The 27,731-nt window shown below is 39.7% G+C and overlaps 1 protein-coding gene across 1 annotated transcript in view; it reads left to right on the forward strand.

Moving 5' to 3' along the window:
• Positions 1-27,731, forward strand: part of Dnah5 (dynein axonemal heavy chain 5) — a 298,260-nt gene that overhangs the window by 142,411 nt on the left and 128,118 nt on the right. Inside the window, exons 38-46 of the mRNA XM_055619009.1 lie at positions 3,891-4,025; positions 5,253-5,360; positions 7,643-7,796; positions 11,474-11,620; positions 14,647-14,888; positions 17,822-17,998; positions 18,570-18,771; positions 20,490-20,632; positions 21,363-21,497. Of these exons, the coding sequence (XP_055474984.1) occupies positions 3,891-4,025; positions 5,253-5,360; positions 7,643-7,796; positions 11,474-11,620; positions 14,647-14,888; positions 17,822-17,998; positions 18,570-18,771; positions 20,490-20,632; positions 21,363-21,497 (1,443 nt within the window). The remainder of the gene's footprint in view (positions 1-3,890; positions 4,026-5,252; positions 5,361-7,642; positions 7,797-11,473; positions 11,621-14,646; positions 14,889-17,821; positions 17,999-18,569; positions 18,772-20,489; positions 20,633-21,362; positions 21,498-27,731) is intronic.

The following is a 27,731-nucleotide window of genomic DNA, read 5'->3' on the forward strand; positions in this document are numbered from 1 at the left end:
CTGTTTCCAACTTCTGCCTATTACAAATAAAGCTGCTACAAACATGGTTGAACAAATGTCTTTATTGTGTACTTGAGCCCCTTTTGAATATATGCCTAGGAGTGGTATGGCTGGATCTTGAGGAAGTGCTATTCCTAATTGTCTGAGAAAGTGTCAGATTGATTTCCAGAGTGGTTGTACCAGTTTACATTCCCACCAGCAGTGGAGGAGGGTTCCCCTTTCTCCACAACCTCTCCAGCATGTGTTGTCACTTGAGTTTTTGATCTTGGCCATTCTGATGGGTGTAAGGTGAAATCTCAAGGTGGTTTTGATTTGAATTTCCCTGATGGCTAATGAGGTTAAGCATTTCTTTAAGTGTTTCTCTGCCATTCGATATTCCTCTGTCGAGAATTCTCTGTTTAGCTCTGTTCCCCATTTTTTAAGTGGATTTCTTGGTTTGCTGTTTTTCAGCTTCTTTAGTTCTTTATATATACTGGATATTAGCCCTCTGTCAGATAAACAGTTGGTGAAGATTCTTTCCCAGTCTGTAGGCAGTCGTTTTGTTTTGATAATGGTGTCCTTTGCTTTACAGAAGCTTTTCAGTTTCATGAGGTCCCATTTATTGATTGTTGCTCTTAGAATCTGTGTTGTTGGTGTTCTGTTCAGGAAGTTGTCTCCTGTACCAATTAGTTCAAGGGTATTCCCCACTTTTTCTTCTAACAGATTTAGTGTGTCCGGTTTTATGTTGAGGTCTTTGATCCACTTGGACTTCAGTTTTGTGCAGGGTGATAAGTATGGATCTATTTTCATTTTTCTACATGTAGATATCCAGTTAGACCAGCACTATTTGTTGAAGATGCTATCTTTTTTCCATTGTATCGTTTTGGCATCTTTGTCAAAGATCAGGTGTCCATAGATGTGTGGGTTTACTTCTGGGTCCTCTGTTCTGTTCCATTGATCCACCATTCTGTTTCTATGCCAGTACCATGCAGTTTTTATAACTGTTGCTCTATAGTACAGCTTAAGATCAGGGATGGAGATACCTCCAGAAGATCTTTTATTGTAGAGGATTGTTTTAGCAATTCTGGGTTTCTTGTTATTCCATATGAAGGTGAGAATTTTTCTTTCAAGGTCTGTAAAGAATTGTGTTGGTAATTTGATGGGAATTGCATTGAATCTGTAGATTGCTTTTGGTATGATGGCCATTTTTACTATGTTAATCCTGCTCAGCCATGAGCATGGGAGATCTTTCCATCTTCTCATATCTTCTTCTATTTCTTTCTTCAGAGACTTGAAATTTTTTTCATACAAGTCTTTGACTTGCTTGGTTAGGGTTACTCCAAGGTACTTTATGTCATTTGTGGCTATTGTGAAGGGTGTTGTTTCCCTAATTTCTTTCTCAGCCCTTTTGTCTTTTGTGTACAGGAGGGCTACTGATTTTTTTTAGTTAATTTTGTATCCGGCCACTTTGCTGAAGGTGTTTATCAGCTGTAGGAGTTCCCTGGTAGAGTTTTTGGGGTCACTCATGTATACTATCATATCATCTGCAAATAGTGATAATTTGACTTCTTTTCCAATCTGTAGCCCCTTGATCTCCTTCAACTGTCTTATTGCTCTAGCAAGGACTTCAAGTACTATGTTGAAGAAATGGAGAGAGTGGGCAGCCTTGTGTTGTCCCTGATTTCAGTGGGATTGCTTTAAGTTTCTCTCCGTTCAGTTTGATGTTGGTTGTAGGTTTGCTGTATATCGCTTTTACTGTGTTTAGGTATGTGCCTTGTATCCCTGATCTCTCCAATACTTTAAACATGAATGGATGCTGGATTTTGTCAAATGCTTTTTCAGCATCTAGAGAGATTATTATCATGTGTTTTTTTTCTTTCAGTTTGTTAATATGGTGGATCACATTGGTGGATTTCCGTATATTGAACCACCCCTGCATACCTGGGATGAAGCCTACTTGGTCATAGTGGATGATATCTTTGATGTGTTCTTGTATTCGGTTTACAAGTATTTTGTTAAGTATTTTTGCATCACTATTCATAAGGAAGGTTGGCCTAAAATTCTCTTTCTTTGTTTGGTCTTTGTGAGGTTAAGGTACCAAGGTGACTGTGGCTTCATAGAATGAGTCATAATTTCTTTTCTTACAAAACTAAACTCTACTATTTGACACTTTCCTTCTCCCACCTCCAGGCCCCTGGTAATCACTCTTCCAATTTTCTACCAACTTAATAGATAACTCATATAAATAAAAGCATACAGTCTTTGTTCTTCTTTGGCTGACATACTTCAGTCAGCATGGTATCTTCAAGGTTCCTCTGTGATGCAGTATGTGGCCTTCTTTATATGGCTAAATAATAATCTGCTGTGTGAAAATGCTGTGTTTTGCTTCTGTATTCATCTGGTGCAGGGCAGTCAGGAATTTGGGCTGCTCCCTGCTTCTATATTTTGTGAACAGTAAGGTATAAATGTTTTATATTGTTGTTCAAACATCACTTTGAGATTGGGCTTACAGTGGGGTTCTTGCGTCGTATGGAAGGTCTCCCCACCTTTTTAAGACACTGTCTCACTAGGTTATACAGGTTGGCTTGGAACTTGCCATCTTGCTCTGAAATCCTTCTGCATCAGTCTCCAGGTGTTGGTATTACAGGCCTCAGCCCATGCACCTGCCTGCTTGCTCCATTTTTAATTTCTAGAACTGCCAGCTGTATTCCACAGTGGTTGGATAATGGAATTTTAAGTATTCACCTCATATATGCTAACATTTGGAATGTAGAACTTTCATAATTATTATACTAAGCACAAAACTGGGGCATGGCTCCAGACTTAGTGGGATTCTTCCTTCAGGTAATTCTGGAATGTGGCTTCTCCTCTTCATGCTTAATATCCCTATATTATTAGCAAATGTTTGAGAGTGCAGTGTCTGAGTTTGGTTCTGGTCCTGAATTTTAACCATAGACACACAAATACATTTTTATATGTATGAATGACTGAGAGGAAGGCAGAGGGATGTCACAGTCTAAAAGGGAATTTGTACCCTTCCCGTTATCTACACTCAACTTAGTTTTAACCCAAGGACTTAAGCTAATGATGGTAAAAGGAGAGACTCTTGGATGGTCTTCAGTTTTAAAAAAGTGTATCAGTAAAGAAAAAAACATTGTTTCATTGTTTTTTTAAAGCTTTTTATTGATTCTTTGTGAATTTCACATCATGCACCCAAATTCCACTCATGTCTTCATTGCTCCATATCCACCCTCCATATTTGCAACTTCATCCCCAAAACAAACAAACAAAAAAACAAGCCCAACCCAACCCAAAGCAGAGTCTCTTGCATGCAAGCTGTGGGATGCCACACAGTCTGCCTTCTGCCTCAAACAGCTGTACTTGCAAATGTTCATTGCAATGACTCATTGGTCTAGTTTGAGGACTCTGGCTTCTGCTACACCATCAATACTGAATCCTTATCTGGACTCCTCTCAGATACCCTGTTGTTGCCCTGTGTCATGAAGATCTTGAAGCTTTGATTTTGCAGAATCAGTCTCTTTATGGGCTCTAGCACTTCACAGGTGGGGCAGCTGTTGTGGTGGGCCAACTCAAAGCCCTGGATCCTGGGCCTGGGAGGTAGCTGAGTTGTTCAGCTTTTCAGCTCTCCCGTGCCCACACCCTCTCCTGCTTTGACCAGGTGAGGTGCAGAGGCCCTCTTTCCCAGCGCTGCAGCCAAGGAGGGTTGGGGCCAGCTTCCCTGAGCTCACATCCTCAGGACCTGCTCACCCATGACATTATTTTTTTTATTATAATTTTTTTTGGAATGCATTAATTTATCAATGAAACATGCAATGTGTTTTCAAACAAATTTGTATTGTTTCCCTAGTAGGATATTATTGGAAATAAGCCCAGCATGTCTATTTCTTCAGGTTCACTACGACTTCGGTCTGCGGAACATTCTGTCTGTTCTGCGTACACTGGGGGCAGCAAAAAGAGCCAGTCCCACGGATACAGAATCCACCATCGTGATGCGTGTGCTGCGTGACATGAACCTTTCCAAACTGGTGAGACTCACAGGGGGAACTAATTCCATCTGCTTCAGCACGAGTTTAACGAATCGAATTTAGAAATATTTATTTAAATTTATTTAAATGCCCGATTCTCAGATCAAGTGCAGAGTTTAAATTATACATTTTGAGAAGTTTTTTTTCTCCCTTTCAATTAGCTCACCTCTAGTCAGAAATAGTTAGAATTGAATCGATTAAAAGACAAGCCATACACAGGGCTGGAGAAATGGTTCAGCAGTTAAGAACACCTAAGAGCATTAGCTGCTCTTCAAGAAGACCCGGGTTTCATCCCCAGCATCTACATGGTACCTGCCTTCTGGGGCAACAGGATACATATGCTACACAGACATATACACAGACAAAACATACCCATAAAATATAATAATAAATTATTTTAAAAACTCACACAATAAAGACCTAAGTAGGTTAAATCATCTCTGTGTGGTAGATAAAAATCTTGCTTTTAAAACGTCCTCAGGGCCTGATAAGGGGTTGTGTTTTATAAGGATGTAACGGTTTCCCATCCCTTTCTTTAATTTAATTTTTATTTTTTATATTAATTACAGTTTATTCACTTTGTATCTCAGCTGTAGCCCTCTCCCTCATTCTCTCCCAATCCCACCCTCCCACCCTCTCCTCCTCTGGTGCCCCTCTCCAAGTCCACTGATAGGGGAGGTCCTACTCCCCTTTCATCTGACCCTAGCCTATCAGGTCTCATCAGCTCAGTGGCTGGCTCTTTGATCACCTCCCCTTGAGAGGGGAGCATCCTTACCAGGCCACAGAGGAAGACAATGCAGTTTCCCATTCTCACAGGAACTACCAATAATCAATGTCTAGTATCAGTGTCTCTGTAGTATCAATCAAGAAACAAAATGCTGGTTTTATTTCAAAATGAAGTAGGAACCAGATTCCAGTTTATTAATTTGCAAATATATTTCATTAAGATAATATCTTTAGCTTAAGTTAGAAATTGAAGACTGAATGGGAGAGTTTCCTGAAATATTTGTTATGTAGATAGGATTTTCTTTTCTTCTGTTTTTTTTATCTTTACTCATCTTAACTTTGTAATTATGGGAGATGTGAGGAACATATATTATTTAAATTTGGTAGAGGTTCTATTTATCTACTTATGGCCACCCTGGCCTGTGTTGAGCATTTTCAAATTTTCTGTATATTCTGTGTTTGTGGTAAAATTCATTGCTGTTCTTTCTTTGTTCTTTGTAGATTGATGAAGATGAACCCCTGTTCTTGAGTTTGATTGAAGATCTATTTCCAAATATTCTTTTGGACAAAGCAGGCTACCCTGAGCTGGAGACAGCAATCAGGAAACAGGTAATGCATTTCATGGTGAAATGGGCGCTGCGTCTCATTTGTCTGAGTTTTGGGGGGATCAAGAGAAATGTCCTTACCTCACCTGTATCTCCAAAAGTGACAATGCTGCTGCAGCTTTTTAAAATGAGAGGTCTGTACAGGTCATTGATGAAGCTCCCGAAAGAGCTTTCCTGATTTCCCATAGCCACATGTCGAGGGAGTCACTTCCAAATGGCTGCAGCATTAGTGGGACCCATTCTGCTAGATTTAGAATAAAATGTCAAGATTGTCAGGGCTTGTGGGGACTCAGATGACTTCCTGCTGGACCTCAGCTTGGCTCTGCTGTCTGCCACAGTGGTCTCCAGACTTGTGTTTCTGTGTTCTACTTGAAGTGATGACATGTGACTTCTAGATATTCATTCTTTTCCTCTGGAGACTTGTTCTGTTTTTCATAATCTCTGTGATGGAGGGGTTCATTGCAGTGTGCCTAGTCAGGCATCTAGATGTATGGACACTTGCTGCTATTTAATTGAATCTTTCTACATGTGGAGGTGAACCATGTAAAACTTACATGCCCAAGTTTACCTTCCTTGAAGAACAATTTTAGAAAAAAAAATTGTTTTGTCCTTATTGTCCTTAGTTTACAACATAAAATTGATTTTCTTGAAAATATTTCAATATAATTCAGTTACTGTATATTTTTGCTTAAGAATTAGTGCACTGAAGTCTGCATTTACTTACTGATCAATAAAGAGTAATAATTCATTCTGCAAAAATATTTCCTCATCATTTGGCTAAATTAATTACAACCCTTTCTAAAAGGCTAAGTAATTTATAAGATGGCTTATGTAAGGTAACACTAGGCCATGGACTTTCTGAAGAGTGTTCATGACATGATGGTACATGATCATTATCCAAAATTATTTCTGTTTTTAATATTTTATTACTTAAATTTGTTCTTTGATAATTTCATAAGTGTATATGATATTCTGTATATATATGTTCTGATCACTCTCATCCTGCTTTTTTTTCCTCCTTCCCACCCACCCTATTTACCTCCTTCTTTACTATAAACCCTCTTCCCAGATTCATGTTTTTTTGTTTGGTTCCGAAACTTAATGAGTTGTTTAAGGACTGACCATGTTAGAATGTGTTTGGAGGTGTGTGGATAACTTGTAGCTCAGGGAACATCATGGAAGAGGGTACAGAAAGAATGCATGAACCAGATAATAGAAAGTGCAAAATGCCATCTTCTGGGCTCAGCATCGTAATGCAATTCATGGACTCAATATTAGTTTAGTCAACATAAAACCATGATTTATAATGAGTTAAAAAATAATGTAGTTGTTTTATAAATAGATCTTAGACCTGGCTGTTTTTGGGTTCAGATCCCAACTCCATGACTAAAAGTTATATCTCATAGAACACTGATCATTCCATGTTTCAATTTTCTTACCTATTCATAGTAACAATCTCATCATCTCATTTGCAGATTAATATTAGAACAGTGTTTGGAAGCTTCCATACCCCATGCTTTTAGAAGAAAAAAAGCATAGATGCACAGATACTATAACTAGTATTGAGATTGCTTAGAAGTTACATGGACTTTCAATCAATCTGACATACTATACATTTTTTTTCTTTTTGCCATTTAATGCTCTTTCCTTTTTTTAATAATTAATTTTATTTTATGTGCATTGGTATGAGGATGTCAGACCACCTGGAACTGCTTATGGACATTTGTGAACTGCCATGTAGGTGCTGGGAATTGAATGTGGGTCCCTCAGAAGAGCATACAGCGCTCTTAACCACCCAGCCAGATCACCAGCCCTAATGCTCTTTTCTTAAGTTTATCCTCAGAATTACATTCAATAAAGTATTAGTATTAGTATTATTGAAGTCAGTTCCCGAAGAGAAGAGCAAGTGCTTCTTAATAGCTTGAGATGATAGTTTGCCTCTATTGGGCCACTCTTTGTCTGTGTTGGCATACATTGTTTTTGAATGGTAGGTGTGTTTTGTTTTTAAATTGTGGTTAAGTACACACTGTCCAGTTCTTAGTTGTGATCGTAATGCTGTGAAGGAGGCAGTCTGATTGCAGTCAGTGCCCTCACACCATGACTATGACTGTGCACACAGTTACGATGTAGTCATCACTACTATCCATTCTCAGATCATTTTCTATCTTCCCAGACCAAAGCTCCACATAATTAACCCCCAACCTCCCATTTCTTCTCTCCCCTCCATCAGAGTAAGTGTGGCTCACACTGAATGCTGTCTAATAGGGGGATTTTGTTGTGTTTCAGGTTGAGGAAGCTGGCTTAATTAACCACCCTCCTTGGACACTGAAAGTCATCCAGCTGTTTGAAACACAGCGGGTGAGGCATGGAATGATGACGCTGGGGCCCAGCGGAGCAGGGAAGACCACCTGCATCCACACCCTGATGAAAGCCATGACAGGTGTGGAGCAGCAATTTCATTGCCCTGGGTGACACATTTCAACAGTTGTAGCACATTTGAGTGTTCAAGAGAGACATAAAAGAGACAGACACATTTTTGGGAAGAAATACTAATTTACCACTATTTGAGAAAATTTAAGAAATAATACATTGTGTTCATACACCACAAAAAGAAAATGTTTTAAAGTGACATTTTCATTGTGCTGTGTGTTTTACACATTTAATTTCCTCTTTGTATTGAATTGGAGAAGAGGCTGTTATTTTGCATAAAAATCGAGGCTCATACTCGGAAAAGCCCAAGGTCAGAAAATGGTAAATGATGGGAATGAGAGTTAGGGTAAGGGCCCATCAGCTAATTTCCAAGATACCATGCTGCTTCCCATTAAGTCCATAATACAATGTTACTTTTGAGTAACAAAAAATAATTCCAATCTCAACTGTAAACACTTTAGCAGCCTGAGCGGTGGCAGAGCTAAATCACAGAATTTTATGAACTTTGTCTGTTGGGATGAAATACACAGCACTGGAGGGGGAGAGGGTGCCATAGGGTTCCGGTTAGTGGAGCCCAGCTCACTGACTCTGGTACACTGTTGTTTGTTGTTGGAGACTGATGGTACCTGTGGCAGGGCTCTCAGTAGGATCCATTTAGTCTCATTTCTAGAAGTTATTAGATAATGTGGATTTTGTATGTGAGGGCTCTTCCAGATGGCCTCAGATGGTGTGAAATTCTGTTCTTTGCCAGTAACTATGTCCTCCAAACTGAAAACACACATCTTCAGGATTTATTATGTCGTTTTTTGTATATTCTGCAAGCCCTCTGTTTGTGATTTTTATTTTTTTAAATGATGAAGTTCTCATAATTATGCTCAATATTTATTATAGTTGACAATCAACTTCTGTTAACAATAAACTGCAAATGCACCAGGTTTCAGTAACTTGGACAGAATGAAATGCTAAACATTAAGCAATGTGGATACATTATGCATGCTATGTCTGAACTACTTGGCATTGTGGTTTTGGGAGAAATTCCTTGAAAAGCTAAATTTATTATTAGATGATTTGCTGTTTATTAATTAACTTACTCTTGGCTTTAGCATATAGGGTAAACATTAATTACATTAAGTAACACACTGTTTTCATGTTGAAAAGTATAATTATCCAAAAGACAAAGGAGACAGTTGAGTGGAACCCCTATTAAAGAGGTGCATGACGCATGCATGTTGTTTGCCAATTCACAATACAATTAATGTTATTATTATTTTTTAAATATTCTGTACTGTGCTATTCTGCCAGGTTTTATATTAGAAGCAGAGAAATACCATATAAAGGCATGTAAGAGGTTAACAGTGTGGCAGGGAGGCAGGCATAGACACAGATAATTATAACAGAATGTGTAATTGTTATGAGGAAGGTTTGAACTATAATGGGAGCAGAGGGAGAGGGGATGGGAAACTTTCTAAGTTATTATAGAGAGTCGTACAGAGAAGGCACCACTTCATCTGAGACCCGAGGCTCAGTAGCTGATGGATAAAAAGCATTTTTTTTTTGCAGAAGGAAGAGCCTGTAAAGGGTAAGAGTGATTGGGAAGGGTATGATAACACTGGCACAGTGCTTCAGCATGGCTGAAATACAGTTTGTATGTGGGCGGTGGGGGGGCTGCGTGTGGTGAGGCTTCATGTAGAGGTATGGCAAACGGTTAGTCTTGGCATGTAGTGTCACTCTTCTTTAGCACTCCCTTGCTGAAGATGTAACTGTGTTGGAGAGGCTCCACTCTAGCTTCGGAGATACCTCCCAGCTTTTAGTCCCATACTTTATTTCAAGAGGAGGAAGTAACTCAAAGAAAAGGAATTAATGTCCTCAAGACAGCCATATCTTTAACCAGTTGGAAGAGGAGCTGATGGCCAATGTCCCACCTCTTTTTTTTTTTTAAAGTCTATTCTGTAGTTGACTAGTTTTATGACATGCCATTTACTGACTTACTGCTTCTTTGTTCCTTTATTCAAGACTCCCAGAATCTGTCTCTGCCTTCTTTGTCCCTTTATTCATGACTCCCAGAATCTGTCTCTGCTTTCATTGGGCCCAAATTAGGGCAGTAGCTGTGACATGGGAAGCTTTCTTTTTTTTTAATTTTTATTTTTTTAATATTACTTACAGTTTGTTAACTCTGTATCCCAGCTGTATCCTGCTCCCTCTTTCTCTCCCACCCCCACCCTCCCATCCTCATCTCCTCCCTGCCCCTTTCCAAGTCCACTGATAGGGGAGAATCTCCTCCCCTTTCATCTGATACTGGTTTATCAGGTGTCTTCAGGACTGGCTGCAAAGTCATGGGAAGCTTTCTAATCATACTAAGTACCTGGGTTTCATTCCATATGTTTAGAAAAGCCATTGAACTCTGTGTGCCATGATTACCCCTGCTTGCAGAAAACCATCTGATGGCCATGGAGAGAAGAGAATATGGAGGGAGGTTTGTAAGGATCGACAGTAAGCAGTGATGCTCACAGTAGGTCACAGTCAGTGGAACAATCAGAACTCAGTCCAGAAACGCCTAGAGCTTACTCAAGAGGAATTCATTTAAGCAATGTTATGAAAGTCAAGTATTTATTCTTACAGTGTTTAAAAAAAAAACATTATTGTATCTTAAATGAAAAGGAAGCCCTACCCACTGTAGTGTGTTTTGATGTTTATCTTTTATGTACAACAGAATAAATACAGTTTTCACCCATGAAGCTGACCAACATACACTTAAAGATTTTCATAAAGTGTAATTATATTAAAAAATAGCATAGCCAGAGTGTTGTGGATGTCAATTATTGCAAAAGCTCAGCTGTGGTAAGATTGAACTTTAGCATCATGAAATACTGCAAATAATTACCCTAATTTGCTTTGTGAGTTCTAAAAATTAGAAACTGGGTTCCGTGCTCTAGGGAAACACATGCAGTAGGGGATGAATACACACACACAAACACACACATACACACAGAGACTTTTTCTGAGTTGGCTTAATGTTGATGGATGCCAAGAAGTCTGTAACCTGTTATTTTTAAATTGGAGATGTAGAAGAGCTGGTTCTGCACTTGTGTAACCAAAACTCAGAGGATAAGATGGTGTAAATCCTAGCCTGAAGACTGCAGAAGATGTACAACAACTTAAGCTCAGTCACAAAAGAGAAAAGAAAAAGCAGAGGGTCTAGGGGGGAAAATTCCTCCCACCTCATATCTCAAATTCTGTTAGGATCCTCCAATAAACGGATAATTCTTTTTTACTTTATTTTAGCTTTTTAAAATTTATTTATTTTTTATTAATTAGAATTCATTCACTTGGTATCCCAGCTATAGCCCCCTCCCCGTGCCCTCCCAATCCCACCTTCCCTCCCTCTTCTCCTCCCATGGGAAAATTCTTATAAACACTGAGAAAGTACTCACACCATTCCAGCATGGCATCCCTTTTGTCCCCAAGGCAATATGAATTTATTTCACAGACGGCAAAGTGCTGCACTCAATAAAGGATAACAAGGCTAATTATAACTTGGAATGCAGAATGACATATATTTTCAGTGTAATTTTTCACTTCTCATATTTTGACCACTTGCTGACAGTACACGACAAATTAGTGCAATGTTGCTTCATATTGACTCATGAAACATCTGAGATGTTTAAAATTTGGATGCGCTTGCTGCAGATTGTGGAAAACCGCACAGAGAAATGAGGATGAATCCCAAAGCAATCACTGCCCCACAGATGTTTGGTCGACTCGATGTGGCCACAAATGATTGGACTGATGGAATATTTTCTACCCTTTGGAGAAAAACACTGAAAGCAAAGAAAGGTAGAGGAATAAACATTATTTTAAACCTGCCCTTCTAAACAAAATCATAGATGGCTGGACAGATTTACCAAGCAGTGGTGCTGTACATAAAATATGTTAGTCAGACTAAGTAAAAGATTTCAGTATATTTCTGAGTGTTGAAGTAATGAAATTATTGGTTACTACACTTAAATCTTGTCTTTAACATTTTTATTGCATTTTACTTATTTATTTTGTGAACATGGTATGGAGTGTGGTATGTGTGTGTGTGTATAAGTATGTCATACTGTGCTTGTTAGGAGCTGATTCTGTGCTTCTATCATATGGATTCAGGGGTTGAAACTCAGGTCTTGAGGTTTGTAGGCAAGGACATTTTTCTATTGAGCTATCTTGCTGGCTCCAAATGTGTCCTCTTTAAAGGATGTTTGTTTTTTAAAATAATATTTACACATCCTTGTGATATTTTATAATAAAATAGAGAAAAGCTGTAAAGGAAGGTTGATAGTATTGAATAAAGTGATTTTTTTTTGCTGTGATTATACCCACTGCATAGTTTAAAAATGTAATATTTACATCTATGCAGCTTGTTAAAAAAAACAATTCTCCTGTGAAATCATGTACAGAAATGAGCTTCTTTGGGTAGAAAATTATATATACCAAAAGTGAGCTGGCAAATCATTTTGTTTTGGGGACAGTGGCATTGGATTGTTAAAGCAAAATTGAAGGGCTTGCTGTTCAGGTTGAATGGTCTCACATATAGACACTGTAAACAGCATAATGTGTTCTCAGAATATCAGCTCAGCTGGTAGCAGCTCACCTCTCTGTGCTACCTCACTTCTGAGAAAGAAAGGGGCAAGGGGCACAAAGGCAGGTAAAGAACACCGGAGGAAGGAGCTCTCGCAGGTCCTTCCTGCCTTCACTTTGGGTGGCAGAACCCTGGTGATGTGTTATGGGCAGCTTGGTCTTCATGTCAGTGTTCTAGTAAGGGGAGCCTCGGCTATCTCTGACTTGGGCCTGCCTTGCCAGACCACAGGGAAAGAGGATGCACTCAGTCCTGATGTGACTTGATGAGCTGGTGTGTGTGTGTGTGTGTGTGTGTGTGTGTGTGTGTGTCCCTTTTCTGAGGAATGGGGGAGGGAGAGAGAAGAATGAGGGGAGGGTGGGACTGGAAGAAGAAGAGCAGGGGTACTATGATTGGGATGTAAAGTGAATGAATAAATAAATTAGTAAAAGAGAGATAGCATTGTCCAAGTTCTCACAAAAGGAAAGGATCCTGACCCTTTAACATTGGTAGTCAAAAGATAGTGAAAATGACCCAATTGTTAACTACTACTGAACCAGAAATTGGAAAATTGCTTCTAATATGTTCAATAACCCAGGTAAATGTAGATGCAGTGATAAAATTTTACCTCCCAGAATTATTCAGAGAACAGTTTCTCTCAAGAGAACACAAGCTTTGCCTTTCAAAGTGACCCTTGCTGAGACCACCATTTCACCTATTGCTGTTGCTCAGTGGGTTTCATCAGGGATCCCAAGGCATTTAACCTGAATAGAATGCTCACAGTAAGGCAAAGGAAATTTAGAAACAGACAGTGATAGCATTAGTGACAGAGGTAGACAGACTTGAAGAGGAGTACAACTGAGCCAAATAACCTTCACTTACATTTGCATTCTTGCTGAGCTGCCTTCTGTTTGTCATTCTCTAGCTCCAATCATCTCCTTAAGTGACTCCTGTCAGGTGTCTCGATTGTCTCCTGAAATTACACTACTCTGAAGAACTTTGTTGATTTTTGGCATATAGAATACAGAGTGCTTTTTCTTCTCACTATAGTTCTGCCTTCAGTGATCTCTCTCACAAGCGCCACTCTTCTTCCTGAATCTTGCCTACTTGGGTTCAAAGATTCTCATCCTGCAGGCTACCCTGTCTCCCACATTCACTGGGACTGAGATGTCTGGAAAAGGTGGGAGGATGGAGGGGGCAACAGCGCAGTCTCTGGCAGAAATCTGAATGCTTCATTGCCTCTGTCCACAGACCTTCTGTCTTTCTTTACTATTTTTTCCCGTGACTTTAAATGCCACTTCTAAGCTGAAAGCTTCTACATTGTAACATGTAGTCCCTATCTCTCCCCCAAACTTCCAGATCAACAGCTTTCCTGGGGTTTCTGCGGGGTATTAACCCATGCAAAATTGAATTTGCCTGCTCCTCCCCAACATCTTTCCTATTGTACTGATATACCACCCCTTCTCATTTTGTTGCTAGGTCTGATTTCGTCCTGCCCAGACTGTCTTATTTACTTCTCTTCGTCCCTTTGGACGGCTATAATACAACACAGTGGATGAAGCTATCTGCAAACAACAGATAGACATTTAACTTGCACTCTTTTAAAAGCTGCCAACTTTTTGGTTGTTTCCTTTCATGGACAGAAGGGTGAGGGATTTCTTTTTCATCACAGGGCACTAACCCCATTCCTGAAGGCACTAACTCATTCCCTAATGTTAGAGAATAAGATTTCAACATCTTACCTCGGAGGGCACAAAATGTTCTGTCCATTTTATCTCCTGAAGCTTGTTCCTGCTCCAGGGTCTTTGTACCTTCTTTTCATAGATGTGAAAAACTCTACCTGCAGATCTTTAAATCACTTCATTCTCTGTGACCATCTTTTCTACTGCCTCTTCTCTGAATCTGCTTAACATTTCTTGCGTTGTTTCTCTGATTACCCACCTGTCTTCCTCACTTAGAATGTAAGCTCTCCGAAGGTGGTACATTACCTCATTCATATTCCAGTGGCATACAGAAGGTGCTCAGTGAGTATTTGTTCAAGGAACAAAGAAGTTTTGGATTTAATATAGTTTGTAACTTACTGGTACATGCAGAACTTTAGAAGGTCCTTTGTGCTCACACAACTTAGTCATCATTGAGATCAAAACTTTATCTAAAGATAAAGGGCATTATATAGGGTTTTAGTCTCTCTGATGCTACATAGCTCCTTACGTAAGCACCTCTGTGCCTGCGTGCTCTCTCCCTCTTCTCCCGGTTGGCATTCCAGGGGAACATATCTGGATGGTTCTTGATGGTCCTGTTGATGCCATCTGGATTGAAAACCTGAATTCCGTTTTGGATGATAATAAAACTCTGACACTGGCCAATGGTGATCGGATTCCGATGGCTCCAAACTGCAAGATTGTCTTTGAACCTCATAACATCGACAATGCTTCTCCTGCCACCGTCTCAAGAAATGGAATGGTTTTCATGAGTTCCTCTGTCCTTGACTGGAGTCCTATTCTTGAGGTATGACTGAATCCTTCCTTTGGTATAATTAAAAAGGGAAAAGAGTCTCACATTCGTTGTGAGCATGCTGATTCTTCCGCAGCTGGTGGTGTAATTGCCTTTTTATGATACTGTTTATAAAGGTCCTTGAACACACAGGGATTTCAGACCCTGATTGCCCCTCACAGGCTTCTTCAGTCCTCCTTCTGATCACTTAGAACTGTGATTTCCAGGTAATTGTCAGGCCTGCATGAATCAATAATCCTGCCAAACTGTGGCTGAGGATTGAAAAGTACAATTTAATTTCACTACTTTGGGGATTCATGACAGTTTTGAAAGATACTTGTTCACATAAAATTTGGGAATAACCATCTTAGAATTTTAATTTAAAGACAATTTGTTAAAATTGTATATAAAGGTTTTTAAAATGAGATTCAGTAGTCATAATATTAATTTTAACTATGTGGTTGGAAATATTTCATATGGTATCACTTCAGTTTATGATTAGGTATAGTAGTTTATTACTGTCAATATGTTCTAGATTATACAAATTAGAATTTTATTATAGTTATACACTTCTATATATGTTTAATTAAATCCATAATATAAGAGCAGAGTAAGTGGTACTGGATAACCCATGTTTTCCATGTTTTATGACATGGTTATGACATGGATGCCTAGATTTTTAATTTTTATTTGCCTTTATATTTTGAAGATGATTTTATTTTAAAACTTCTTAATTTAAATTAGGTAGATATTATTTTATATTTCTATTATAATTTTGTGCTCATATCTGTGTGGGCATATTCTAACTTTTATTAATATCTTTTCAAAAGCTACATGATTCTGGATTACAAAAGGGTTTAGACTCCATAAAATATATAAAGAGATACAAAAAAAGGATGTTTTATAGCAAAATGATATTTTTGAATATGACTATAAAATCACTTTTAAGGATTTCATATTGCATAATTAGTTTTTCTATCTATCAAAATGAAATATAGGTGCTCTTAGATGTGCAAAAGCACTCGTCAGTGATAATTAAAAAAAATACAGGCAGAATTTGGAATTTGGAACAGATCCAAATTCCACTAAGTTAGAATCTCCAGGGAGGAGACCCAGGACTCTATGCTTACAGATTCACAGTAGATTTTCTTCATATATCTGTGTTGGGTGACCACTAACACGACAGAGTGCAATTTAGTTGTAATTACATTATTTTTCCACTCAAAATATTTAAATTTCATAAAGTTGTTTGAAAATACTTTTATTGTACTAAATAGCTTGCACCTCAGGAGGCACACTTCTATCATACTGCACCTGGATTTTTACAGTAACATTAAACCTAATCACACTTTCACGTGTGTTTAAATGATGTAGTATCCTCAGAAGATCAGGAGCTTGCCATGGCATTGTCTCTCAGTAATGTCAGCAGTTGCACCATGAAATCTCATCAACATGACCCGGTAAACACGAGCTGTACTAGAAAAATAACAAATGGGTCAAAGTGTAAGGGGGTCTCAACCCTACACAAAATATGACAGGTTAACTAAGAAATTCGGAGAGCGGGAGAGAGAGTTTTCCCCAGGGAACAGCACACCAAATGGCTATCCGCTGGAAAATTGTCAGCCCTGAAAACACGCATACAAGTAACAATATACAGGCTGAGCAGGCTGCATTTATGTATTTGGGAATATACGTGCATATATATTTGCCTGTAGCAACAATTAGTAAAAAAAGAGACCATGAATTTGAAAGAGAGCAAGGAGGGGTAAATGGGAAGCTTTTGAGGGAGGAAAGGGAAGAGATAATGAGATAATTCTATTATTATCTCAAAAGTAAAAGCAATAATTAAAAAGTTATCACAGTATCCTTTTGGACATGATCATGAAGAAACAGGATTTACCAAGAACCAGACTAAGAATGTTAGGTCAGGATGCTGTGGCCTAAGAAACTTTCCAGATGTTGGGACCATCATGGAGGGCTGTGGCGGTAAGATGTTACCACAGGGAGAAAAGCCATTCTCTGGCCTCCTTAACTCAAAAAAAATCCTGTGTCATGTTTCATTAATGTGGAAGCCTGGCAGGTCCACGAGCTAATGACTGCTTTAGAGTTAAGATTTTACTGTTTCTGTCTTGAGTCCCTGAGTATTTCCTGGGCTGTTGAGTTGACGGGAGCACTCATTTCTTGAGCCCGTGAGAACCAGCCTAAAGAAAGTCTGGGACTGTGGGCCAGTGACAGAGTTCTGGGTGGCATTACCCACACTGAAGTTTAAGTGATATTTTCCTATGAAGGACAAAAATTTCTTTATTTAGCCCCAAATGACAAATTTGTCCTGCTTTCTGAATACCTTTGATATTTTCTATGTAACTTATTAAGTCAGAAAAAAAATTAATGGAACAAATGTACATTTTTATTTTGTTTCTTGATTTTTAAAGCCTGGGTGTGGAGTTTCTTCACGTATCTTTCATTGCTTTTCATCAGCTTATCAACTCCCTGTGGATGCCTCCTGGGTTTTTTTGTTTCTTTGTGTGTTTGTTTTAAGTACATTTTAACCGTCGTTAAGTTAGGGTCTGTCTCTGCATGCATGCATGCATGCATGGCATTGGAGGTGCCCATGTGAATGCCTCAGACAAAATTTTTCAGTTCTAATTCTGGCCTTGCCACCTACCAACCATGGGATGCATGGTGGTTTATAGAAGCTGGAAATGGAAATGTCAAAGGGGGATAAGTTATTAAAATTTATAAAATACCTCATATCTCAGAGGGTTGTTTGGAAGATCTAAAGGAATTATTATATGAAAGAGTTTACAGCCAGGCATGGTGCATCTTACCTACAATATCCATTTGCACAATTATTAATTAATGGTAAGTAATTAATAATGCCGTAAGAATGTTCTTGCCCCAGCGGTCACTTTCCTGGTTTCACCAATGCACGCTGTGTGAACCCACAGGGTTTTCTCAAGAGACGATCTCCTCAAGAGGCTGAAATCCTTCGGCAGCTGTACTCGGACACTTTCCTGGAGCTGTATCGTTTCAGCATTCAGAACCTAGAGTACAAGATGGAGATGCTGGAGGCCTTCGTCATCACGCAGAGCACCCACATGCTGCAAGGCCTGATCCCTCCGAAGGTAAGGGGGTGCAGCTTCCCTCTGAGCACACTGTGCAGAGAGCACAGCATTTCAAGCCAGCTTTGGTTAGGGTGGGTGGGAATGTGCTGGGGCTTGGGAGAACCTTCAGACATGCCAATTTTTCCCCCTCCATAGCTTTCTTACAACAAAGCAAGCCATTGATTCGAATTCTGTTGCTGGTTAGCATAACTATATAACAAATGTCATTCGTTTTGTTTAAAAGTATTTCCACTGTATTTTTATTTATTTATTTTGTGTTTGTGCAGAAGTCAGAGGACAAGTTGTGGGTTTGTTGGTTGTTTCGTTCGACCACGTGGATCTGGGGAATCGAACTCAGGCCGTGAGGACTGATGCCGAGTGCCTTTTCCCACTGAGCTTGCAGTCTTTCATTTATTTTAAAAGCCAGTTCGTACGCAGGGAACTTGGTTTCTCATTTGTTACCCAGTTGTATCTTTTGTTCTCCTGGGGATAGCTAATATCTCTCTCTGAGTTTTATTGTTTTCATTTAGCAAAGTTTTAGACGGAGACTGAGAATCAAGTAATGAAAAGAGAACACTTTGTGAGTCCTCAGGAGCAGGCGGGGGAGATAGGCCCGGAGCACCTGGGGAGGCTGTTTGTCTTTGCCATGATGTGGAGTGTGGGCGCTGTCCTGGAGTTGGAAGGTCGCAGGAGGCTGGAACTCTGGCTGCACTCGCGAGAGGTGCCCACGCTGCCGCTGCCTGAGCCTGAGGATCCCGGGGACACGATGTTTGACTACTATGTTGCACCGGAGGGTGAGCATGCACTGCACGCACGTTGCAAGGATGGGCTGTTAGTTCCAGCATGCTCTTGTGTCATTAAAGTGAGACTCTTGGCTATAAAACTAAAATAGGAATCTTAATGTACATAGGAAAGGTAGCGATTGTTGCTTTCCGAAGGTTTACTTTGGATTCCAGGTACGAGTTCCATTGGTGCGGTGTGTGGGGTCTTTACTGACTTGATGCAAGTTGAATCAATTTCCTACTCAGGTATACACAAGCCATTCAACAATTGGTGTAAAAATTACATTCAAATATAGGTGTCTGTATTTACAAATGGCTATGTACTTATCTATATATTACTATATAGATATATAGATCTCTCTACATATATATCTCTATGGACATCGATAGAGACTTTAGAATGACTTATATGCATAAACATATATAATGCATACAAACATACATATGCAATAATATGCAGAAGCAATTTTATATTTTATGTGTATCCATACATAAGCCATCTAGTATCTTTCACCTAATGAAAAACTGGTGAGATTTGACATTTAAAACTAATAATTGCTTCAGGTACATGCTTCTCACTCTCTTCTGTATTTTTATGTACACTATATTGTTGAAAAGCTGCATATTGGGAAAACAGTTCTAAAACCTGAGTATGTCCAGATTCAGGACTCCATTCGAAGTAGTTCCCTGGGAAGTTTTGTTCAAGCTAATTAACATGTATTGAGATCTAACCTTACTAAATATTTTTTTGGGGCACACGGTCTTACATAGTCCAGATAGGCCTTCAACTTGCTATGCTGTTGAAGATGACCTTCAGCTTCTGATTCTCCTGCTTCCATATTTTAAATGCTGACATCACAAATACGTGCTACTGCACCTGATATCCTCTTTAGCTTTAATTTTCAACTTGTTACAGCTCAGAGTCATCTGAGAGGAAAGTCACAACTTAAGAATTTTCTTTGATCAACTCCCCCTGGTGAGGTGGCCTTACTAAGCCACAGAGAAAGAAAGAAGATTCAGACAGTCCTGATGAGATCTGATAGACTAGGGTCAGACAGTAGGGCAGGAGGACCTCCCCTATCAGTGGACTAGGGAAAGGACATGGAGGGTGGGAAAGAGAGAGAGAGGGTAGGACCTGAAGGAGGTGAGGGAGGAGCCTGCAGGGGGGATACAAAGTGAATAAATTGTAATAAATAATGATAGTAAAGAAAAAAGTTCTGTAGATCAGTTTGCTATGGAGACATGTCTGTGAGGGACTATTAGCAGACGCAGGAGGGACCCAGCCCACCGTGGGTTGCACCATCTCCAGGAAGGTGGCTCTAGAAAGCTAAAGGTGAGCCAGGGGTCAGGACAGTGGGTGAGCAAGCAAGCAGCACTCCTACATGCTCCAAGTTCCTGCACTGAGTTCCTGTCCTGACCTCCCTCAGTGGTGGACTGAGACCTGAGAGCAGAAAATGAACTTTCCTCTCTAAGTTAGCTTAGGTCAGACTTCTATTACAGCAACAAGAAGAGAAGCAGAAGACTCTATTTTATGTAGTGGTAGGGGTTGAAGCCAGGGCATTGTACATGCTAGACAATCACTAGACCAGCTGGGCTATATCCACGTATCCTTAGTGATCTTTGTTTTATGGCTAATATTTGAAGCTGGCTCTGTGACGTTTTGAAGTTGCCTGATCATCACGGGGATATACATTATTAACTGGAAGGTGTGAGCGCCATGTTCTTCGCAGGTACCTGGAAGCATTGGAACACGTGTACCCCGGAGTATGTGTATCCACCTGATACCACCCCAGAGTATGGTTCTATCCTGGTGCCAAATGTGGACAACGTGAGGACTGACTTCTTAATTAAAACCATTGCCAAACAGGGCAAGGTATGGCTTTTCAAACTACTATTAAACATAATGTACTTTAAAAGATACTTTTTAATGCACTTTAAAAGGTCCTATTGAAATACAAAGGTACCTTGAATTTATTTTATACTACCTTCTGTTTCTGTTGAGAGTAGGTGGAAATACTGCCTACTAAATGAGTGAACTCCTTTTGTTCTCTCACAACGACAACCCAATGTGTCCAGTAGGCCTAATTCCCAATTAATCATTCCTCGAATAGTACTTGAAGCAGGTGAATTTTTGACTTGTTCTTGTTAAGATAATTCTTTCCCTTTTGGTTGCCAACTTAGTTTGCTGTAGCTGTCTTAACAAAATACTGAAATAAACAATGGCAGTTTCTTTCTCAGCTGGAGGCTGAAAGCCAAGAGTCTTGGGATGTTGCTAAGGTTGCTTTCTCCATTGGCCTTTTTTCTTGTCTTCTTGTGGCCCTTTCTCTGTCGTGCATCTCTGCTGTTTCTCAGTGTACCTAGATTCTGAGGCCCCTTTCTCTGTCATTCATCTCTGCTGTTTCTCAGTGTATCTAGATCCGTTGCTTCTATCAGGTCATCATTAGGCGGGATCATGCACCTGCTTCATCTGGGTGGCCCTAGGTACAGTCGCATTGGGAGATATCGAGGATTCCTCTTCAGTTTAGGAGTTAGTGGGCAGGAGGGGCACAGTTCAACCCATATTGCTGGTTTTATTTCATTCCCTCTGAACTTCTTTATTTTAGGCTGTGCTGTTAATTGGTGAACAAGGAACAGCCAAAACAGTCATAATAAAAGGATTTCTGTCAAAATATGACCCTGAAAGTCACATGGTCAAGAATCTAAACTTTTCTTCAGCGACTACCCCACTGATGTTTCAGGTACTGCCTTTGCTGTTGCTCACAGGTCCGTTGGGTCAGTTTTGGAGGCTCAAAGTGTTCCATGTGTCTGTGAAGCCTTGTCGGACTTTTTGTAACCATGACATCATGTCAACAATGTCTTCTCTTGTCTCTATTATTCAAATGAAGTAAAATCTCTTTCTTGTTAGGTTGTTCTATATAATCTTAAATTATGGAGAAATAAGACATTCTCAAAGAACTAATAAAAGGTATAGAAGCTACCATAGGCCTCAGTGGTGTTTCAAGCATGTGTAGAAATGTAGGACATATTAGAAAAAACATTTCAAACCTGAGGTATAGACAATCAGTTTCTGAGTAGAACACTAAAAGCTCAGGCGAAAAAAGGATTGGCAAGTAGGACTTCATGAAATTAAGTATATGTACAGAAAAGAAATTATAAAGTGCAGAGACAGCCTACAAAATGCAAGAAAACCTCTGCATTTTGAATAAAACCACTTATTCATCGGATGGAGAAATAACATCTAGAATATTTAAGAACTCAAAAAAAAACCCTAAATAATTAAATCATAATATGAAAAAAATAACCTGAACAGACACTTCTCAAATAAAAAAATTCAAATGCATACAAACATGATGGAAAAATGTTCAGCATATTTGGAATTGGCAAAATGCAAATCAAAACTAGACCAAGCCTCTATCTGTCCTGCATAAAAATGGGTATTATTAAGAAAACAAGTATTTGTGAGGATGCAGGAGCATAATTTTCTTTATGAAAATTTAAATTAGCGCTGCTGGTATCCAAGTCAGCATGAAGGCGCCTCAGAACATTAAAAGTAAAATTTCCACACTGTACAGAATCAGAGTGAGTGGATTATAGACACACTTGCTATATCTATTGATGTGCAATTTCTACCAGCCATGTTACAAAATCAGTTGATGTGCTGTCATCAGATGAATGGATGAAGTCGCATACATATGCAGTGGAGTTTTATCCAGCCATCAAGAAGAATGGAAATAGATTGTCTGTACTTCAGTACATCAAGTGCAATAAGCCAGATTCAGAGAATACACTTAGAAGTGACTTTGATTTTTTGGGGGGTAGATACTTAGAGCTGGTTAAATCTGGATCATATGGAAGTTCTACTTTAAGTATTTTGAGGAGCCTCTATGCCGATTTCAACGGCGGTTGCACCAGCATACAGTCCCACTAGGAGTGAGAACACGCGCCTTCCTTCTCATAGGCAGAATTTAGTGAGGGAAAGTTTATGAAAATTAAATTCTGCCTGCTAGGGATGTGAAAGAGTAAAGGAAAAGGTCAAGAAAATGTAACAGAAAGAGTGAATACAGTAAAAAAGAATGCATGTATGGAAGCGCTGTATGAAATTACTTTGTACAATGCACATTTACAGTACAATTAATTTAAAAATACTGTATTGGAAATAAAATCATTTGTATCTACAAAGTCACAAACTAAACCATCACTACTCATTTTCCTGTATAAACTTTCACTTTCTGCTTAATATCTGCCTTTTTGGTATATTATTTTTTATTCTTTAGTGATTTTAGAGTCATCTTTGATGGATAGCTTTTGAATCCAAGGATGTTAATGTATCTAAAGAAATGGTCCCCACAGCTCTCCTTTTGTTCCCTGTCCCCTGGGTAACCCACATCTCCTGATTCCACTACAGAGCTTCAGCATGGAACAGTCATGACCTATCCTTGGTTCAACTCTAATTTCTTCTAGTCTAGCTTTATGACTTTTCCGAACTATTTCCTAAATTGCTACTTTGTCTTCTCCTTCATGGTGTAGCATTCTAACTTGACAACCATGATAAACTGTAACAGGCATAAAATCTTAGAATTTTACCAGGTGAAATATACTGTGTCATATATCCTTATATCATATAGTAGTGACAACAAAAATCTTGGATTTGGGCTGCTTTAGTCAGGGAAACTTCAAGGACGGACCTGAGTTTGCAGTGGCTGACTGTTCCATCTTATGCGGGTCCAAAATTGCATATAACTATTAAACTAGAGAAAAGTTTTCCTCAGTGTCTTTTATGCACAACAGTCACTGGTTACTATTATTATTTGAATTATGCATGCACACCTGTGCACACATATCGTGTGTGTGTGTAGATGAGTATAGTGACTGTGGAGGTCAAGCATCAGATACCACTGGAGCTGGAGTTACAAGCACTTGTGAAACACTTGACATAGATACTGGGAAACAAACTCAGGTCCTTGGCAGAGACACTTTAAACCCCTGAGCCATCTCTCTCCAGCCCCCTTTTTTCTTCAAAAAAAAAAAAATCAAAATACTGCTATTTCACTTGCCCCCTTTTCCTTCTTACCTCCAACTCCTTCCAGGTCCTCTTCCACCAACCCCTCCTAAGAGTCCTCTTCTCAAACTGACTATTTTTCTTTATTATTGTTATACACACAAACAGAAAGAGAGAGAGAGAAATACCCTCCAAGTCTATTTAGTGTTGCTTATGTGTACACAATTTTAGAGCTGACCACTTTGTATTAGAATAACATTTAGGAGGATCATCCCTTAGAAACACCAATTATCCCTCTCTCAGCAATCATCAGGTGCCTGTAGTCTTTGTACCCTGTGAGATTTCCTATTTCCATATTAGCATATCTGTGGGTACTGTCGTCGCTCAGACCTTGTTTAGAGAACCATATTGTTAAGTATCATTGGTGTAGCTTCCTGTCACAGCAGACTTTCCGGTACCTTGGCTCTTGCAATCTTTTGGCTCCTCTTAGGAGATGTTCCCTGAGCCTTAGCTGCAGGAATGGTGTTGTAGATGTATCGGCTCGGGATAGGCATTCAGTGATCACATATTTTGTGCGTTTTTCAGTGTGATTTTCTTTGTATTGCAGAGAAAAGCTTCTTTGATAATGGATGAGATTTATCTTTGGATATAAGGATCCATTCAGAATGCAGTTAGGAACAATGCCAGTCTAATAAAGTGGGTGGTAGTAGGTTCTTCTCTAAGATCCATGGCATTATGAGCCTCGGGTAGATGGCTAGGTTTCCAGTACCAGGCATGACTTCTCTCTTGTTGAGCAGGGCTTAAATTCATTTAGATGGCTGTTAATTATTGCCAAGATCACTGTATATATTCATTGTAAATTGTATTATGTCACATATGAATATTTTCATATGAGTCTATATTGTACATTGAACATATTCTCTCTGCTTTTCTTTTTGTTCATCCACATTTCCATTTGTTACAAAAGACATGTAGATACATGGAACAGATTTTATATGTCACAGCTATATGGCATAGACCTCAGTAAGGATTCTGGGTGTGTCTTGAACTCTAGATACTCTTGACTCTAACTCTCAAGAGCAAGTATTGAAGGTATGTATTATCGCATCTGGAAACCGAGGAAGAATGTTTTATTAATGAATTAATTAATTTACTTTCCCTCTCTTCTTTTCTCCCAAAATCTCCATCTCCCCTCCCCTCCCTCTATCTCTCACTCCCTTTCTTCTCAGAGGAGGGGAGACCTCCCATTGATATCAATCCACCTTGGCATAAGAGGTTGTAATAGGACTAGGCACATCTTCCATTGAGGCTAGAAAAGGCTGTCCAGTTAGGGGAAGGGAATCCAAAGGCAGGCAACAGAGTCAGAAACAGCCCCTACTCCTGCTGTTAGAAGTCCTACATGAGGACCAATCTGTATATCTGTTACATATGTGCAGGGGGCTTAGGTCCATCCCATGCATGCTCTCTGGTTGGTGGTTCAGTCTCTACGAGTCCCTGTGGGCCCAGATTAATTGATTCTGTAGATTAATTTGTGGTGTCCTTGACCCCTCTGGCTCCTTCAAGCCTTCTTCCTCCTCTTCCACAAGATTCCAGAACTCCACATAATATTTGGCTGTGGGTTTCTGCGTCTCTTTTCATCAGCTGCTGGATGAAGCCACTCAGATGACAGTTATGCTAGCCTCCTGTCTGCAAATATAGCAGAATATGATTATTAATGTCAGGGGTCAGCTCTCTCTCATGGCATGGGACTCAAGTTGGCCAGTCATTGGTTGGCCATTCCCTCACTTTCTGCTCCCTTTTTATCCTTGCACCTCCAATAGGAAGGAAAAATTATTGGTCTAAAGTTTAGTGACTAGGTTGGCATCCCCATCCCTTCATTGGCAGTCTTGCATGGTTATAGGAGGTGACCATTTCCTGTTCCATATACCTTATTGCTAGGAGTCTTAGGGTCACCCTTCTTCTTTTTTTTTAATCCTCATTCTAACACATTGTTTGAGAGACTGGAGAGATGGCTCACTGGTTAAGGATAGTTTTTGGACTTGCAATGAGCAACCACAAGGTAGCTCACAATGGTCATTGGTTCCCGTTTCAGGAAATCTGACACTATTCTGGTTGTCATGGGCACCATGCATGCATAATGTGTATCTACATAAATGCAGGCAAAAACACATAAAAAATCAATATATCTTTAAAATTTTTGTTTGGGAATGTCATATATGCATATAATTTGCCTTGATCAAATTCCCCTCTAACTCTTCTCACACTAGGTTCCCTCCCAACCCCACATGCTCTATTTAAGCCTACTGAGCCTACTTAGTGCTGCCAGCATGTGCCCAGGGCAACTCACTGAAGCATAGACAGCCTACCAGGGGGCACATTCCTGAAGCAAACAAACACACTCCCTCCCTCAGCAGCCATTAGCTGACGATAGCTTTTCAGCTAGGGGTGGCACTTTGTGAATGCCCCTCCCTTCCATGCTGGGATTTTGTGCAGGCCTTGTGCACATAGTTACAGTGCTGTGAGGTCGTGTGTGTAACTGCCCTGTTGTGTCTGGAAGTCCTGAAAATGAATTGTTGTCTTGCAGTCCTCCACTGTCTTTCCCTCCTCTTCTAATGTAATTTCTTCTTGCTCAGCTCCCCCCCGTGTGTGTGTGTGTGTGTGTGTGTGTGTGTGTGTGTGTGTGTGTGTTAGAGAGAGAGAGACAGATAGTTAGAGGCAGAGATGGATAGCTAAAGATAGATAGCTGTGTGTGATATACCTGGTCAGTGTGCAGGTATTAAGAGAGAGAGATTGCATTTAAGGACGAGCACTTCACAGCCTCTTAATACCTGCACACTGACCGGTTATGCCTCAGGATTAATTACTATATGCTACCAAAAGAAGCTTCCCTGATAAGCATGGAGAACTACACTTACCTATAGGTTTAGGAATCAGTTTAATTCTATGTTTGTTTAGCAGAATAGTAGTATTAGGTTCTTCCCTAGGATCTGTGACTTAACTCAGCCCAGGTTCTTGAATTAACAGTACTGAAAATGAATTTCATCTTGTGAAGCAGGCTTTAAATTCAACCACAAAGTATTTGGTTATTTTTATAACATTTATGCCACTACTATATATATTTCCAAGCCAGTCACTATTATAGCTTACAAGATTCACATAGGCAAGACCATCGACTCTCAGTTTCTTTTTTTTTTTAATTTTATTTTTTTCTTATCAGTTACATTTTATTAACTCTGTATCCCAGCCCTGTCCCAATCCCTCATTCCCTCCGAGTCCCTCCCTCCCTCCCTCATCTCCATCGTGCGCCTTGCCAAGTCCACTAATAGAGGGGACCTCCTCCCCATTCATCTGATCCTGTTTTATCAGGTATCTCCAGGACTGGCTGCAAAGCTCTCCTCTGTGGCCTAACAGGACTGCTCCTCCCTTGGGGGGTGGGGAGGCCAAAGAGCCAGCCATTGAGTTCCTGTTAGAAATAGTCCTTGTTCCCCTCACTATGGGAAACCAATTGGTTACTGAGCTACCACAGGCTACATCTGAGCAGAGGTTCTAGGTTACATTCATATATGGTCCTTGGTTGCATGTCAGTCTCAGAAAAGACCCTGTGCCCAGATATCTTTGGTCCTTGTGGAGCTCCTATCCTTTCCTCATCAGACTAACTCCCCTTCTTTCTTATGATTCCCTGTACTCTGCCAAAGGTTTGGTCATGAGTCTTTGCTTTGAAAACACTGCTAATTAGAGACTTTAAAATGCGCTCAGTAGACTCCTGTCATATGTTCAATGTGCATCCCATCTGTCTTTCTAAACGAGGATTGATAATCTTACCCATGTCCGCTAGCTGTATAGATTTCATTATGTTTATCATATCTTATAGGTCTATATAAGTGAGTATATACCATGTTTGTCTTTCTCCTTCTGGGATATTTCACTCAGGATGATCTTTTTTTTTTTCTTTCTTTTTTTTTTTTTTTTTTTT

The sequence above is a fragment of the Psammomys obesus genome, unplaced genomic scaffold, assembly GCF_907164565.1.
Source record: "Psammomys obesus unplaced genomic scaffold, mPsaObe1.curated_primary_1811, whole genome shotgun sequence".
NCBI classification, from domain to species: Eukaryota; Metazoa; Chordata; class Mammalia; order Rodentia; family Muridae; genus Psammomys; species Psammomys obesus.